Genomic DNA, 15,139 nt, shown 5'->3' with positions numbered 1-15,139 from the left:
TACTAGCATACATTTGCAGTCCCACAATCCAAGATGGTGGCTTTGAATTTTGAAACCATTCAGATATTTTCAGTGCAACAAAAATGCATCTGCAGGTAGCGACAATATCTTTCTTTCCAGCTAATCCCCTTGCCAAAAAAAGTACTTGGGATTCATATTAGGAGGTCTAGTCATTGATTGGTACAAATGCATCCAAAGCAATGATTCAAAAGTTCCCAAAAAAAATTTTAGGGTTTAAAATCTAGAATGGTTACGTCCTGTATATAAAACATTTTAACGGTTTTAACTCAAGAATCATAATCAAAATTTCTTTCCAAACAAATTACTATCGTTAACAATGAAAACAACTTGAAATGATTTTCTCATCTAGAGCTGATGAAGAGGCTGCTGCAGCTGAGCTTCCATTCACACATGCATCAACTATGAGATCCAAGATAGCCACACTCAGTAAATCTATTCATGCTATCCCTGTTTTTTTTGGAAAAAGCAGGGACCTTCAGGTAAAAGTAATAAATGTATAAATAATAAAATGTGCAATAAGACATAAAAGTGATTCAGATAATGATCTGTGTCATGTCACTGAGTTGTCTTGATTATGTAAAGTTTTGTTTAAAGGTTGTGATTATGGGAAAATAATTAAAATAGTTGCATATCATTTAATTCACTTATTAAAAAAATTAATAGGCTTTGTGATTGGCCCTTCAGAAAATGCTGTTTTCATTGGTCTTCATCTCATTTTCTAATTGATAAATTTCTTCACGGAATATTGACAGCTAAAATGTTAATAACAAAAATGGGACTGAAAATTTGCAACATGATGTATCGTTTTATTCATTTATAGGATATGGATGTCATTAGCAAAGCCACCATTTACTGCTAATCCCTAAATTGGCTTTAAAAAAGTGACTGATAAAAAAACCAAAAGATGATATAAAAAAAAATTCTCAACTTAGCAAGTTGATTAGATTCTGGAAGGCATTGCCAGAGGAAGGTTTATTTGTAGTGTTCTAAAGCTGGGTAAGTATAAAATATTTTGCAAGGCTATTAGGAAAAGTCAGGATTTGCTGGGTATGCAAATGGTCTACACCTTGAGCCATGGTCACACAAATTAATTTTGTGGCAATGGCTTTCAAATGTGTGTTCCATGCCACTGGACACTACTGGGCAAGTCTGGATGCTTCCATGAGGTACCATACCAAATCCATGGAGTACCCATAAGTAATTTGATGGTCCATTTGAAAGATGAAGTGTTCAATCATGTTTATGATATTGCTTTTCTTTCAAGTCACACACTTCATCACATAAGTGTTGCATTAAGTAATAGAATTTATAGGCATGAGTTTCAAAGGAATTGGCCACTTCAGAGGTAACACTCAGTTAAGTTCCACACAGAGAGAACCCTCGCTCCTCTATGTGGCCACCTTTGATGGATGGTAGATGATAAATGTAATTCTGAATAAACAAATAAGTCTTCTGTTCAATTTTCCTATGGTACAACTGTCTAGTACACACCAGCTGGAAAGGGAAGACAATAGAGTTAACTGGGTGGAGATTAAATCTCATCTCATCCTTGTATAACATCTGAATTTCCCATTACTACTGAATGTGATAACTGTGTTTTAGAAATTGGTCATTTTTGTTTCACATCTGCAGCACATCTGTGCTGACAATTTCTTGAATACAGTTGTTACAAAATATCTCTTTATAGTGAGTGCTAGGTCACTGCTTGTGGCAACATGAGCAGTTTTAGAATTAAAAAAATCATATTAATTCAATCCCATTAAATAAAGGTGGTGCAAACCTACTCCATATATTATGGTTTCAGGTTTAGGACTGAGGAAGTTTTTTTGTTAAGTCCTGCATTATACTAAAAATGTTATTCCTGTTAAAACAAAAAGAAATGTGTTAATCTGTCTTATGCTTTCACAGAACTTTGTGTACAGTATGGTGCTGCCTTCCCCTGCTTACAAAAAATATTTATACTAAAGCAGACAATATCATTCAAGATAAAGCAATGTCATAATTGACCAAGGATATACATTGTTAGTGATATCAGATGCCTGAAACCCAAAAACCAAATTACAACTATACAATCAGACAATTTATAGTTGACATAGGAATATTAGTATTATGTATAACTACTATATACAACATAGGCACAGTTCACTGGCCATATTCATTAACTGAAGATCAGAAAAGCTTTCATTGTGACAGATAGTTCATGCAAGAGCTGTTTTACAAAGGAAGGAAGATAATCATTGCTATAGGTAAAGAATTGAAAGTGGGTTAGCTGGGATAAACAGTTGAATGAAAGGCTGTATTAGCTGAAGAAAATAGGTAGTGAAAGAAGAAATGAAACAATGAAATGTTAAGGTGATTGAGAGTCTTGGAGGAAGTGGAAGACGCTCAACTCTCACCTCCATCGGGGTTGATAAGGTTACAGTGGGTGAGCTGAGACTGCGAGGCCGCCTTATCTGAGGCTCGCTTAAAAGGCTGTTGCTGGCTGTAGTAGCTGATGCACCATCGTCTGCATGCTGGTAGTACGAAGAAGAAGGAGTTAGCATTTGGCTCAGGAAGACTGGTATTGATGTTTAGGTTAAAGCACTATCATAAATGCTAATGTATCATTTACAAGTCAAAACTTGGAAATTACATACAGTTCAGATATATAACATGCATCAATTTAATAGAACAAATGAATTTTTTTCTGATAACTTGCTGGCTTAAATTTTTAAAAGTCAAGAATTCAGATTTCAGTAGATTCACAATTTATTTCATTCACATTACCAGGATTAAACTTATGGATATTTAAGATAACTTAAGATATCTTTATTAGTCACATGTACATTGAAACACACAGTTAAATGCATCTTTTGCGTAGTGTGTTCTGGGGGCAGCCCACAAGTGTCGCCATGCTTCCGGCGCCAACGTAGCATGCCCGCAACTTCCTAACCTGTACGTCTTTGGAATGTGGGAGGAAACCGGAGCACCTGGAGGAAACCCATGCAGACACGAGGAGAACGTACAAACTCCTTACAGACTGCAGCCAGAGTTGAACCGGGCACTGGCACTGTAAAGCGTTACGCTAACTGCTACACTACCATGCCTGCCCCACACTTCAGAAAAAAAATTGTTGGGTTTAGGCATTGCACACATGCATTATTCCCCACTTCTCATTACTCTTGATATTGCTGCAGTCTATGCAGTAAATGTGTCTGGACGATGTTGTAGGGTGTGAGATTTTGATCATGACAAGCAATATTAGCAGGGTAGAGCAGAAAATTTAGTAGAGCAAATAGGATTCCATAAATGACCACTGAAAATCATATTATCACACAAAGGTGGTGAATAAAACTGTTTGTAATGAAGCAGTTGAACACTTTTCTGCTTATTTCTATTAAAAGCAAAGTTGAGGGATCCAAAAGACAAAATTATCTGAAAATAGATCTTTTTGCATTCCAAAGACGTACGGGTTAGGAAGTTGTGGGCATGCTATGTTGGCACCGGAAGCGTGGTGACACTTGCGGGCTGCCCCCAGAACACTCTACGCAAAAGATGCATTTCACTGTGTGTTTCGATGTACATGTGACTAATAAAGATACCTTACCTGTTCCAGATTGTAAATTATGAACAGCAAGCAGGGCATAATATTTTCCAAGTGATTACATTAATAACTTATTCTGTGATTTCGCATTCAACAGATGAAAATTACTTTAGGTCATCTGAAGATTCTATTTATTTGTTACACTTCTCATAACCAAATTGATCAGTGAGCAACACATCTTTAAGTGTTACCTTCCATGACCATCCATAGACTAACATGCAAGAAATATGGTTAAACCAGAGGGTTAAGCCAACAGAAACAAACCAAAACTAAAGAATTTCAGTTTCTCCTCTTGGAAGATTTTGTTTCAAATTTTTGAAATTACCTAAAATAGAACAATTTACTTGATGTTTTAGATGGAAAGGTATTGGTTACAGACATTGTGCAAAGCACACTGGTTCTGTGCATCCTGTTCTGAATGGATATATGCTCATAGATGGTATTATCCACATTACTAATGTGTAAAGGCACCTATTTTAATACAAGACAATTATTGACATCACAAATATAATAGATTAGAAAATTAACTTCCAAAGTACGTCTGGCTGAGGTAGCAGAAAAGTTCTGGGTAAAAAGAAGGCATGTTATTCTGTGGGGCAAAGGTGGGGGCATTGTTCTGTAGAGTGGTAGGACAGTCTTCGTACCTGCACAATTGGGCGTGTCCAAGTAGTAGTTCGGTTGTTATGATTTACATAATAGGAACGTCCCTTTGCATCTTTCCGCTCTTCCCATCCTGGTGGCAAGCCAGGTGTTGTGAGCATGTAGGCTGTAGATGACTGCTTGTGCAAGATGATTGAATTTAAGTTAATATGCAAGCTTAAAGTGTATGCTTACCTATTCAGAGTTGATTGACAGTCAATTAATAGCATTTTGTATATACTCCCAAAACCAAAGCTGACATGCATCTCTTTATAGATCCCAAGTAAAACGTATTTTTTAATTTTGAATAATGCTATGTTAAGAATTAAACTCTTCATTTTATCCATTTACTTCCATCATATTTCCTGACTTTTGAGTTTCTCCTAATTTATTATTAAAGTATTATGCAAGAGAACTTAGTTTCCTGAATTTGCTTCCTTTGATTGATGATCACACTGGATAGTACAAAATCTCTTTCTAAAATTAACTGCCAAACAAATCAATAGTCATTTGAAAAATACAAAAAACTGACAGGATACTAATAAAGTACAGGGGAATGGGACTAAGTAGATCGCTTTCTAAAAGCTAGAGTAGATGTGAGATGTCAAAACAATATGTATAATTACTGCTTAAATTTTTATTAGCTTAGATTTCCGGCATTTGGGATTTTTCTCAATCATACAGTCTAAAATAATAGCTTTAAAGTAGCGTTAAGGTGTGTCTAGTTAGCATAGAATAATTTTGATAAAGTTTCTCGTGTATTCCACCTCTTTGAGACTATCTGTCAGTTTGAAATTCGGCAAAGAAAAATGCACTACCCAACCTATTGTACAGATTTTAGAAGGGAAACCTTTCTATGAATAATTGCAATCTCCATTTGAATGTGCTCATATGTACCGCTGCACACATTTACCAACCTTTCACAATTTTCAAAGTCGCCAAAAAATAAAGGTAAAATTTTATTATTTTTCATCTTACAATAGGTTGGCAATGCAGGTACTTTTGTCAGAAAAGCAACCAGGACAGCCAGTTTACACATAAGTTTATAAAACAAAAATGAGATTAATAACCATTTAATTTGCTTTGATTAACTCAGCTGAAGGAGAAGATGCTGGTCATGGCATCAAAACTGCAAGTTATTATTGCTGTTAACACTTTTATATTCATGTGAAACATGGTGGCACAGACAGAACCACTCAGCCCATTGAGACTGTGCGAGCTGTGAAAAATCAAATTCATTCCCTTTTCCTGTGTTACTTTTTTTCAAAAATATATTCAATTTTCTTTTGAAACATGCTGTTGAGTCAACCTCCAGCACCTTTAGACAGAGCACTGTGAATCATAAAAGCTGTGTGTAAAAATATTTCTAATATCCCTCCTCCCCTCCCGCAAACCCCAACTTTTGTTGTTTACCTTAAATTGATGTTCTCTGGATATCAGCCTTCGCTAAGTAAGAATGTTTCTTCCCATGAACCTTCCCAATACTCTTACTATTTTGAATGCTTCTGTTAAATCCACTCTTAACTAGGTTTAGAAATATTAATGATTTCTGAGTTAACCCAAATTTTGTTTGTGAAAACGTTTGAATTAAGTGCAAAACATAGCTGAAAGATCAAGAAACAACCCAGGATGATGAGAGTAGGAAAAAAAGTTGTGATAACTCAGAGAATTGATTTGGTAATACCAAACTTAACTTTTAAAAGGCATAAGGATTTGATGATAAAGTGAACTTTTAAGTCAGCAACAAATTCCACAGCCATGTTCATAGGAAAAAATAAGTTAGAATGATATAGAGTGCAAAATTTTAAGATTTTGAAGTAGTGAGAAAACTGGTAGGAAGGAGAAAACCGTGATCAGATGAACAAGACAGAAAAGTTCAGAAGAACATTAACCATAGGAACATATTGTTAAAATAGAAAGAAAGTCAGATAAATTTGATATAATTTTGGATAAGGAGATAATCAGTGAATAAGCTTTTTCCATTGTCCTGTTAGAAATGCACAAGAAGTGTTAGAAACATTTCACAAACACGAGTCCAGCTGAAGAGCAGGAAGTTGATGACCATTTTCTTAGAAATGCACATGAAACTAAATTTCAGGAAGATCAGTGCTATTTATGTGGCATTTCCCCTTTTCACTACTTAACTGGAAAGTTAATCTTTGCCACCACTGATAAAGAACCTGTATTGAAACACTTGATTTTAGTACCTTCTATTGACAATTCTTAAGTAAAAAAAAGCTGCAAAGAGGGCTGAGACTCATCAGTTATCATCTTTTAGTACCAATGAATACAGTTCATTTGTAAAATTTATTAATTTCAAATTGATATAGATCATGAAGAAAACAAAATAAAATGTGGTTTGCCATTTAAAACTATGTACCTGAAGAGAACATTTTCTTTGTTTTTCCTTTTTAATTAAAAAAAATTAAAAAGTGCTTTTATCAAAGATGAATGAACAGCATACCCTCTCACAAAGTGAATGGTTAAATAGCATCCAGCCTATACTTAATCATTGAAATTGGCAAATTGGATCTCTGGGTTTCTTTACTACTTATCAAAGTCCCAACTTTGAGGATAGATGGGGAAAAAAGGTGTTTTTCTGCCCGAAGAGGTCTTGGAGATGAATTTAAGATACTGCAAGAGTCAAATGAAAAGATGAATTTAGATTATTATTTTAAAAATAAATTGCAAAATCAGTATTAGGGGATAGTGCCTTACATTTATTAAATATAAAAGCAGGAATTTTTAGGGACATAAGTGGATTTGGAAACTTTGGAATCATTAGTTCTAAAATGTATTTACTCAATCTGAAATTTGCTTAACTTTCTTTTTGGTAATGTAATATGAGGAATCTATATGAAGTTGTTTATTTAGTGCCTTCACTGTGAGCAGGAATAAGTGGTTTACAGAAAATGTCTAATTAGATGTTGTACATTTATCTGCGGCAGTTAGATTATTGCGCAAGATAAAACAATATAGACTTGAGCTGAAGTGAGAAAACTAATTCTGAAGCTATGGGAAGCCTCTAGAATGTGGAGATAAGCCTTACTGCACGTTCAGCCTTGAATTGCAATTGAATAGGAATCCTTTTTATTAAAAAAAACAAAACTGTTTCTATAGCGAGTAAATGGGGTATGATGCAAATGAGGATTCAGCTGAAATTATTAACATTTTTTAAGCTGAACACGAGGGAATGGCATCACATTGATCTCACACAATGTGCATGTAATTTCGGATGACTCATATGCTGTGCTATCTGAGGAGTAGAAAACCTCCAACTTCCATGTCAAATGGATCAAAGTTTCCTGCACAATACCAAAGGGCAATAAAGAGTAGTTCAGGACATAGGATTCTTGCAGAATGACATCATTAGATAACTATGAGGATACAAGGCTGGAGAGGAGCACAGGGTTAAAGCGAGGCAAGGACATGGAGAAGCCCAAAAACAATGAGTACTTTTATAATTGAGATGTAGCTGAAGTGGAAGCTTATATGGGTCAGGAAACTTAGCTGTGAAGAGTGATTGAGACTAGGTATAAGTAAGGGGTTGGGCAGCAGAGTTTTGGATGATTTTAAATTTATGGAGGGTAGAAAGATGGGTGACAGTCAACTTTATTTTCTAACATCCTAACACTTTGGTATGTTAGAATAGTCATGATTAAATTAGAAATATGTACCTCAGTTGTTCAGGTTTAGATGAGATGAGGGAGTGTCAAATGTGGACAATTTTAAAGAAGGGAAAATAGCTGATTTTACTGATAATTACTGCTGCTGATGAATACATTTAGATTATCCTGATCCATTTCTTCATCTGTAATTATATTACAGGCCTGACAACCACAGTTTAATAAAAATCAGCAAAAATGAAAGGTATAAAGAGTTAAGTCTAAGTTCTGATAACTCTGTCCTGAACCATATTTCCACTCTTGCAGCTGCAGACTCTTATAAGAGAGTCCCACTGACATGGACAGATCTGAGTCCAAGTGGAAAAAAATAATTGCTTGTAAATTTTGTACATCCATTAGGAGTATAGTTCATAATGGAGCTCTACATAATAAAATTGAATGTGTTGAAAGATGATGTTCCTTCCTTTAGCATCATGTTGTTTACATTAATTACCAATGCTTGGGAATAATGAATATAACATAACCAGATGTATAATCTAACCAGATAACCTATTAGAAGAACCTTTTCATCAATCACCTCTGCATTTGAGGTCAATCCCCTAAAAACCTACATGTAGAAAACACTGAAAATATTTTGAAGAACATCATTGACAAATGTCAAAGTTCTCAGAATCCAAAACTTTTTTAGCTGAGTCTGTCTGGGGATGTAGTTCCGAGTTATGCTCCACTTTTTATCTGGTTCATTCAGTTCAACTCTCAAGAGCTCAGATAGGTTCAAAGTCCCGTTCTGCACATTGGTGGGTATCAAACAAATTGTGCGGAGATCACACTATAATTCCCTTTCCTGGCCAGTGAGACTGGATGGATACCATTCACATCCATTGGTTTGGTCATGGTCTCTTCCTCACATCACCAATTTGTAGAATACATGAACTCAGAATCTTGAGACTGCTTTCTTAAACTTAGTGATAACTTTGATTAAAGCTTTTTTCCTTTATATTGCTGAATTTGAATTGTTTCTGTTCCAGCAGCAAACCCCTATAGAACTATTTGATATCATTAATAAAGATCCATTGAATTATACTGTCTTGAAGTATTGATTCACTTTTGATGTAACTAACTGCGATTCAGCTTACTTCCAGTGACCCACAAAACCACAACTGTAAGTGACAGGTACCAAGTAGTCAGAAAAAAATGGAAGGGCAAATTGAGGTAAAGGGATGATAAGCAACTAATTAATTTTCAAAAGTGGTCCATACAGTGAAACTCTAACTAAATTTTTTAATAAATAAATTACTTTAAAAAAAATTTTCAATACAGAACAAATTACCATGACTTCATTTTGTTGTTCACTGCCAGTAACAGTTGAAGAGCGAGGTCGTCGTGATTGGGTGGTCTGCTGATAAACCATACACTATTTTAAAATTTTACCAAATAAAACTCTGTGGTGCAATAAAAATAGAATGAATTCAAGGCTAGGAGTTAAAAGAGTTGATTACTATGCGTTGAATATTTAAAGAATTATTTTAGTATTTCAAGAAAGCAGTCCAAAAGGAGGAAGAAATTTGAAAATGAAAATCGCACTTTGAAACCAATATCAATTTTGTAACTGTAGTGACAAAATAAGCACTATATCCGAAATTTTCAACTCAGTGGCACAATGACAACTTTCCAATTAAAGTCACGGGAAAGTTATTAAAAATATATTCACGGATATTTGATGCTAATATAATGTTAGAAGACAAACTGAAATTTGAGTGGTGCCACCTGGTCCAACATAAGTAATGTAAAGCTCATCAAAGCCACCACAATTCAGTGGGCGCAGACAAGAACTAACAAAAATAAACCTACCAAAGCTCTGATGTCATTATTAATTACTACAGAATACTATGTGGCTAAGTTTCTGAAATTGTTTAAGTTATCAGATATGTGACAGAAAGGATGGTGAAATGTCAACCTGAAAGTAGCAAGCAGCTTAAGCACTCTATGATGTCTATTCTTTTCTCTTCGGCTTACAGAGTAGAAGCTGGTATTTTAAAGCATGAGAAGTTACTTAATGCTACACTTGTGCTGAAGCTGTAGTTTTTGTTTAGGTTAGCAAAAAAATTTTGCAAAACCAGAGACTTCATGTAAAAAGTTTATGTTTCCTTTGACCAAAAATGTTAACCAGCCGTGAATTTCAATTTCATTCCCTACTGTCACATTTTATGAATCATTCAGTTTAAGACAAAAGTAATGGGAAGTTTCTTTTGAGCACCATGTTTAATTGTTAATGGTTTTGCTCCAGATTTCACAATAAATATAAACCAGTTTTGTGACAAAATAATGATGGCTTCAATACTTATAGAACACATCATTAAAAATAAACTGCTGCTCAGCAGTCATGGTGGAATGATAGGAATATCACTTGAGGGATTCAGGTACCTGCAGCCTAAAATATAGTCAACTAAATCATCCAACAACACTACATCATCCAGTTACATGGGGTGACTCGCCTGGATCCATTCTTATCTCTCCAGTTGAAATCCACATCAATGGCTTCATTTTCTTTGCCCACACTATTACATCTAATTCTGTACTTGTCCTGCTCCTATTTCTCATCAAATGCTGCCCCTCCTCAACATGATCTGAATGCATGGTGCCAATTTCCATATGTATATTGACAATTTTCTGCTTTACTTCACCATCAACATTTCTAAATCGTCAAAATTGTTGGTCTGGCCTGCAACGGCAGATGGACAAATGTTCCCTCCAACTAAACACTAGGATGACAAAACCAGCTGCCTCTGGACTCTTGCATAGTGACTCCATTCCTTGCATTGAAACTGTCTGAAACTAATCCACACTGTCACATTGCATGCAGGGTTTCCTCCATAAAACTGCCCACTTTCACTTCCATAATGTAGCCCCTACTTTGTTCCTGGCTCAGGTCATCTATTGCTGAAACCATCTTCCAGGCCTCTCCTACCTTTGGACTTCATTATTCCAATTCTTGCTGGACTTAGTAATTCCACCCTCCAGAAACTTAAGTTTATGCAAAACCATGATGCCCATTCCCTAATTTATAACAGGTCCCGTTCATTCATCATGCTTGCTGACATTGGCTTCCTATTAAACATAACCTCAATTTTAAAATTTGCATCCTGTTTTCAATCTCTCTATGGTCTCATCCATTCTTATCTTAATTATAATCTCCAACCTGAAAACCCCTCTGAGGTGTCTGCAGTCGTCCCATGCCAGAACTTTCCTGGTTGGTGGCCATGCTTCAGTTGGCAAGGCCCGGAAGCTTCAAGAATATCCCCCCAAGCATCTCCACCATTCTGCCCTTCTTTCCTCCAGATATTTTAGTAACTACCTCTTTGACCAAGCTTTTGGTCACCTGCTGCAATATCTCCTTATGCAGCTCATATTTATTGTGATAATATTACTGGAATGTCTATGTTATGTTAAAGGCACCAAATTGTTTATGTTGCTGTTGCTCTTTTAAGAGGTGTGCTAATTAAACTCTACCGTGACAGCTTGAAGGAAAGGACAAATGAACAGTAACAGATTCCTTCACTTACAATACCAGTATACCACTTGGTCAGTCAATTAAGAGGTAACACTAACTCTGCCCATTGGATCCTGGAAGTGCTGGTTTCCTAACTAAGATGACACTAGGTGTGAGACTGAAGGGGTAACAATAAAGAATGAAGAAGCTACATTTAAAAATTGGGACATAAATGTTGGTATTACAAACAAACAGGGAATTTCATTAATTTCTAAATCGTGCATTTGAGCACAGTGCTACCCTTCACCTTTGCTACTTGATTTCCATTTGCTCAATAGCTGAGTTGTATATCTGAAACTTATAACGAAAGCAGATACATGAACAATTTAATGGGATAAACATGCATCTAACCTTCCAGCAAATGCTCACTGTATCCTATCATAAAATAATGCCAGCAGCTGTTGTTGAAAAGTTACACAACTTTCACATTTATAATTGCACAGCTGAAAGGGATTATGATATAAAAAGTACGGGTGGAATAAATGACATTTTGTTTTTTAGCACATATTAAAAGTTGGTTATTTTAAGAACTGCTTCATGCCAAGTTATTGCTCTGGCCACAAATTCAAACAAAAAGTACATTAAGGAAAAAGAAAGAAATCACATTTATACAGTGTCTTTCATTTTCTTAGGAGCCCTTATAGTTAATAATGTACTTTTAAGTTAACACAGCTGTTGCAATGTAGGAAACACAGCAGACAATTTGGATACTAAAAAGATACTAAACAAACAATTATGATTTAATAGGCTAGATTGTGCTGGATGTGGCCAGATGCCTGGAAATATCACCTACTGCCTCTGCGTGCCTACATTTATTTGAGCCAGCTGTGCACCAAATATGAACTGCTGCTGGAAATCTTGACTGAACCAAATGTGCACTGTTGCTGGCCTATAACTGGTGAGGCCTGAATGCTGACGAGACTTCAGGCAGCAGAGTACAGAGGCCCAATCCCTGCATTATCCTTCAGGCACTGACAGAAAGGCAAACCTGGGGGTGGAGCTTTGACAGTTGCGAAAGCTGTCTCTAATTTTAACATTCATGTTTGACATTCAGTAACACATACAAAAGCTATTGAAAATGGATATAATTAAAATAAAAATTAAAGAAGTTGATTAAAAATAAAAACAGAAATATTAACAATAAACAAAACAAACATTAAAATATATATATTCCCTTTCTTTCCTAATCAGCCCAACTAGAACCCCAGTTGAAATCAATGCGATTTCATATCTTACATCAGGTCAGACTTGGCATACATTCTGACAGGCAGTGGGATTTTCAAAAAGCTCAAGCCCCTCCAATGGATTCCAGATGAAGTCTAGTGACAGAACATACAGTAAAACTCCGATAGTCTGGTATCTAATTGTTCTGCAATCTCGATGGTTTGGCACCTGGCTCACTCATTTGTGCACTAAATCCTCACTATCTGTGGATTTGCTATTCAGAGATCCATGTACTTGCAGGGTCGACAGTGTGTGCAGCTGAAACCAGGGTTGTGGCCGGGATACCGGGAATCAGGAACGTGGTTAGATTTGTAGCAGGAGCCAGGGCCTGGACTGCTAGCTGGTACTTGGAGTACAGGTAATCTCCTGGAGTGCTTGCAATTTTGACAAGCTGAAAGTTCTGCTTCCCACATTCCCTTAAAACACTTCAGGGCTCAGTTTCACAGTCTCTAAACTCACCCTGTAACATTGTTAAAAAGTGAAATAAAAATGTTGTGGTGTAATATAAGCAATATCTATAGTTCTGAACATCTGCCATCCAGCACCACTGAAGTCAAGAGGATGCCAGATTATCAGAGTTTTATTGCAGTCATTGAATCCGTCACTTGATCCTGGACCCAGTGCATGTGCACATATCTGGGAGTCAACTCAAACTGTTGATCAGCGTTGCTGTTGAGATTCGGCTGCTGGCTAAATAATCTGTCAAAACAATGTACGGTACCTCAGGAATCAACATCCTAAGATCTTCAATTCTACCAAAAAGGGGAGACAACTACTGATCTAAATAACATACTTAAAATATTCCTCGACTTACATAGCAAATATTCCTTTACACCAAATAGCAGATTTACAGATTTTCACAACACTAGGCAGTCTTCTGTTTACCTTAAGGAATTTCCATAAAAACTTTACAATAGCTTGTAAAGCTTTTATGGAAATAGTTCAAATGCCATAAGGCATTTACGAATCCCTAAGGAGTAGAGGCAAGATGAGTGGGGATAAAACATGGTTAACATTTCAGGCCAATGACCTACATTACTCTCTCTATAGATGCTGCCTGACATGACCGAGTATTTTCAACTTCTAATTCATTTCCAGCATCTGCATGAATTTGATTTTCTTTAAATATTTATTCACTTTCTTGGACTAGATATTAGAGAAAGAATGCCAGTATTAGGTGCGAGATATCATTAAAGCAAGGTCTTGAAAGAAAAGCTCAAAGTTAAAGTATTCAATAGAGAGGCATACAAGAAATTATCGACCCAAAATTATTTACCGTTGAGGCTTGAGCTTCATCTTCAACACCATCTGTTACACTATAGGAACGTATCCTTGCAAGAGATTCACTCTAGGAAATGCAAGAAGCAATGTGTACTTGGTTAATTAAGAATTTTTCAATGTTTCACAATATTGCACAGTTGCAACTGCCTTCTTTACTGGACTGGCCAGACAAACAAAATACTGTATTTTAGTCCCGCAGGATCCAAATCTGCAACTTCTAGCACCCAGATGTACAAGGGAAACAGATGTTTGGAAACACCATCATCCCCAGCTGCCCTTCCTGGTCACACATCACTGCTTCCTCATCATTTGTTCATGCCCTGAGACCCTTATGTATCTTCACCACATAAACTAGAGGATGTAAGATGCCACTCACCATCACTTCCTCAAGAAGAAATACAGTAAACACTAGCCTTGCCAGTGTTGCTCACATCCAGTGAATGAATAAGATGTACTTTTTTATTCCATATTTAAAACATTGCAAACATAAAACCAAAAGAAAGGGAGATAGGTGCATGATCCATACTTAAATCACATCAACAACTGAAAGAAAGCTTCAATTTTGTTCTTAATTCTTCCATTTCTTTTCAGTATCCATTTAGTTTACATTATTCATCGGAACTTTATAAAAAAAAATGCAAACATGGATTTGATAAATGTATTATTAATAAGGTGCAATTATTATTGATATATCTCTGGCTACTGAAACAGCATAATAAATGACAAACATTCTGCAATGCAAATCACTCTTAGAATTACAAAAGTAATTTAACTTTTCAAACACCTTCCACAAACTTGGAAACTTTAAGGAAAGAATACTAGAAATAGGAGCACGAATAGGACTTGTGGCTTCATGGCTTGTGCCTGCTCCACCATTCAATAATATCATGGTGGACCTGATCATGGCTTCAACTCCATTTTCCTGCCCAATCTCTACTCCCCACAAATCTAAAAAATCTGCTTCACTCTTAAACATACTTATGAACTCAGGCTCTACAGCCCTCTGGGACAGAGGTTTCCAAATTTGCATGGAGAAATTTCTTCATATCTCAAAATTAAACCAAATATTTATATTGGAAATTAAATGTTATGAGAGGTAAAGGCAGTCATCATCACATTATAATTTTAAAACGGTGCCTGGTATTTATAATTACCTACCCTCATTACCTGCACTCTGTTAACTCTTGTCAAATTGAGGATATAAATTTGAACAAT

The 15,139-nt window shown here is 35.9% G+C and overlaps 1 protein-coding gene across 15 annotated transcripts in view; it reads right to left on the bottom strand.

The window, feature by feature from the left end:
* The window catches only part of nedd4l (NEDD4 like E3 ubiquitin protein ligase), a 316,982-nt gene that overhangs the window by 58,235 nt on the left and 243,608 nt on the right, over positions 1 to 15,139 (bottom strand). For 7 of the 15 annotated variants that reach the window (XM_052036646.1, XM_052036686.1, XM_052036700.1 and 4 more), the window contains 4 exons: positions 13,920 to 13,991; positions 9,200 to 9,268; positions 4,249 to 4,383; positions 2,418 to 2,534 (listed from right to left, as the gene is read on the bottom strand). The exons of 1 other annotated variant lie outside the window; for it this stretch is intronic. In XM_052036646.1, the coding sequence (XP_051892606.1) occupies positions 2,418 to 2,534; positions 4,249 to 4,383; positions 9,200 to 9,268; positions 13,920 to 13,991 (393 nt within the window). The remainder of the gene's footprint in view (positions 1 to 2,417; positions 2,535 to 4,248; positions 4,384 to 9,199; positions 9,269 to 13,919; positions 13,992 to 15,139) is intronic. 7 more of the 15 variants (XM_052036653.1, XM_052036709.1, XM_052036662.1 and 4 more) reach the window with 6 other exon arrangements.

The sequence above is a fragment of the Pristis pectinata genome, chromosome 2 (assembly GCF_009764475.1).
Source record: "Pristis pectinata isolate sPriPec2 chromosome 2, sPriPec2.1.pri, whole genome shotgun sequence".
NCBI lineage: Eukaryota > Metazoa > Chordata > Chondrichthyes > Rhinopristiformes > Pristidae > Pristis > Pristis pectinata.
Note: the sequence above shows the minus strand (reverse complement) of the source record. Positions and strands in the feature narration are given on the sequence as shown.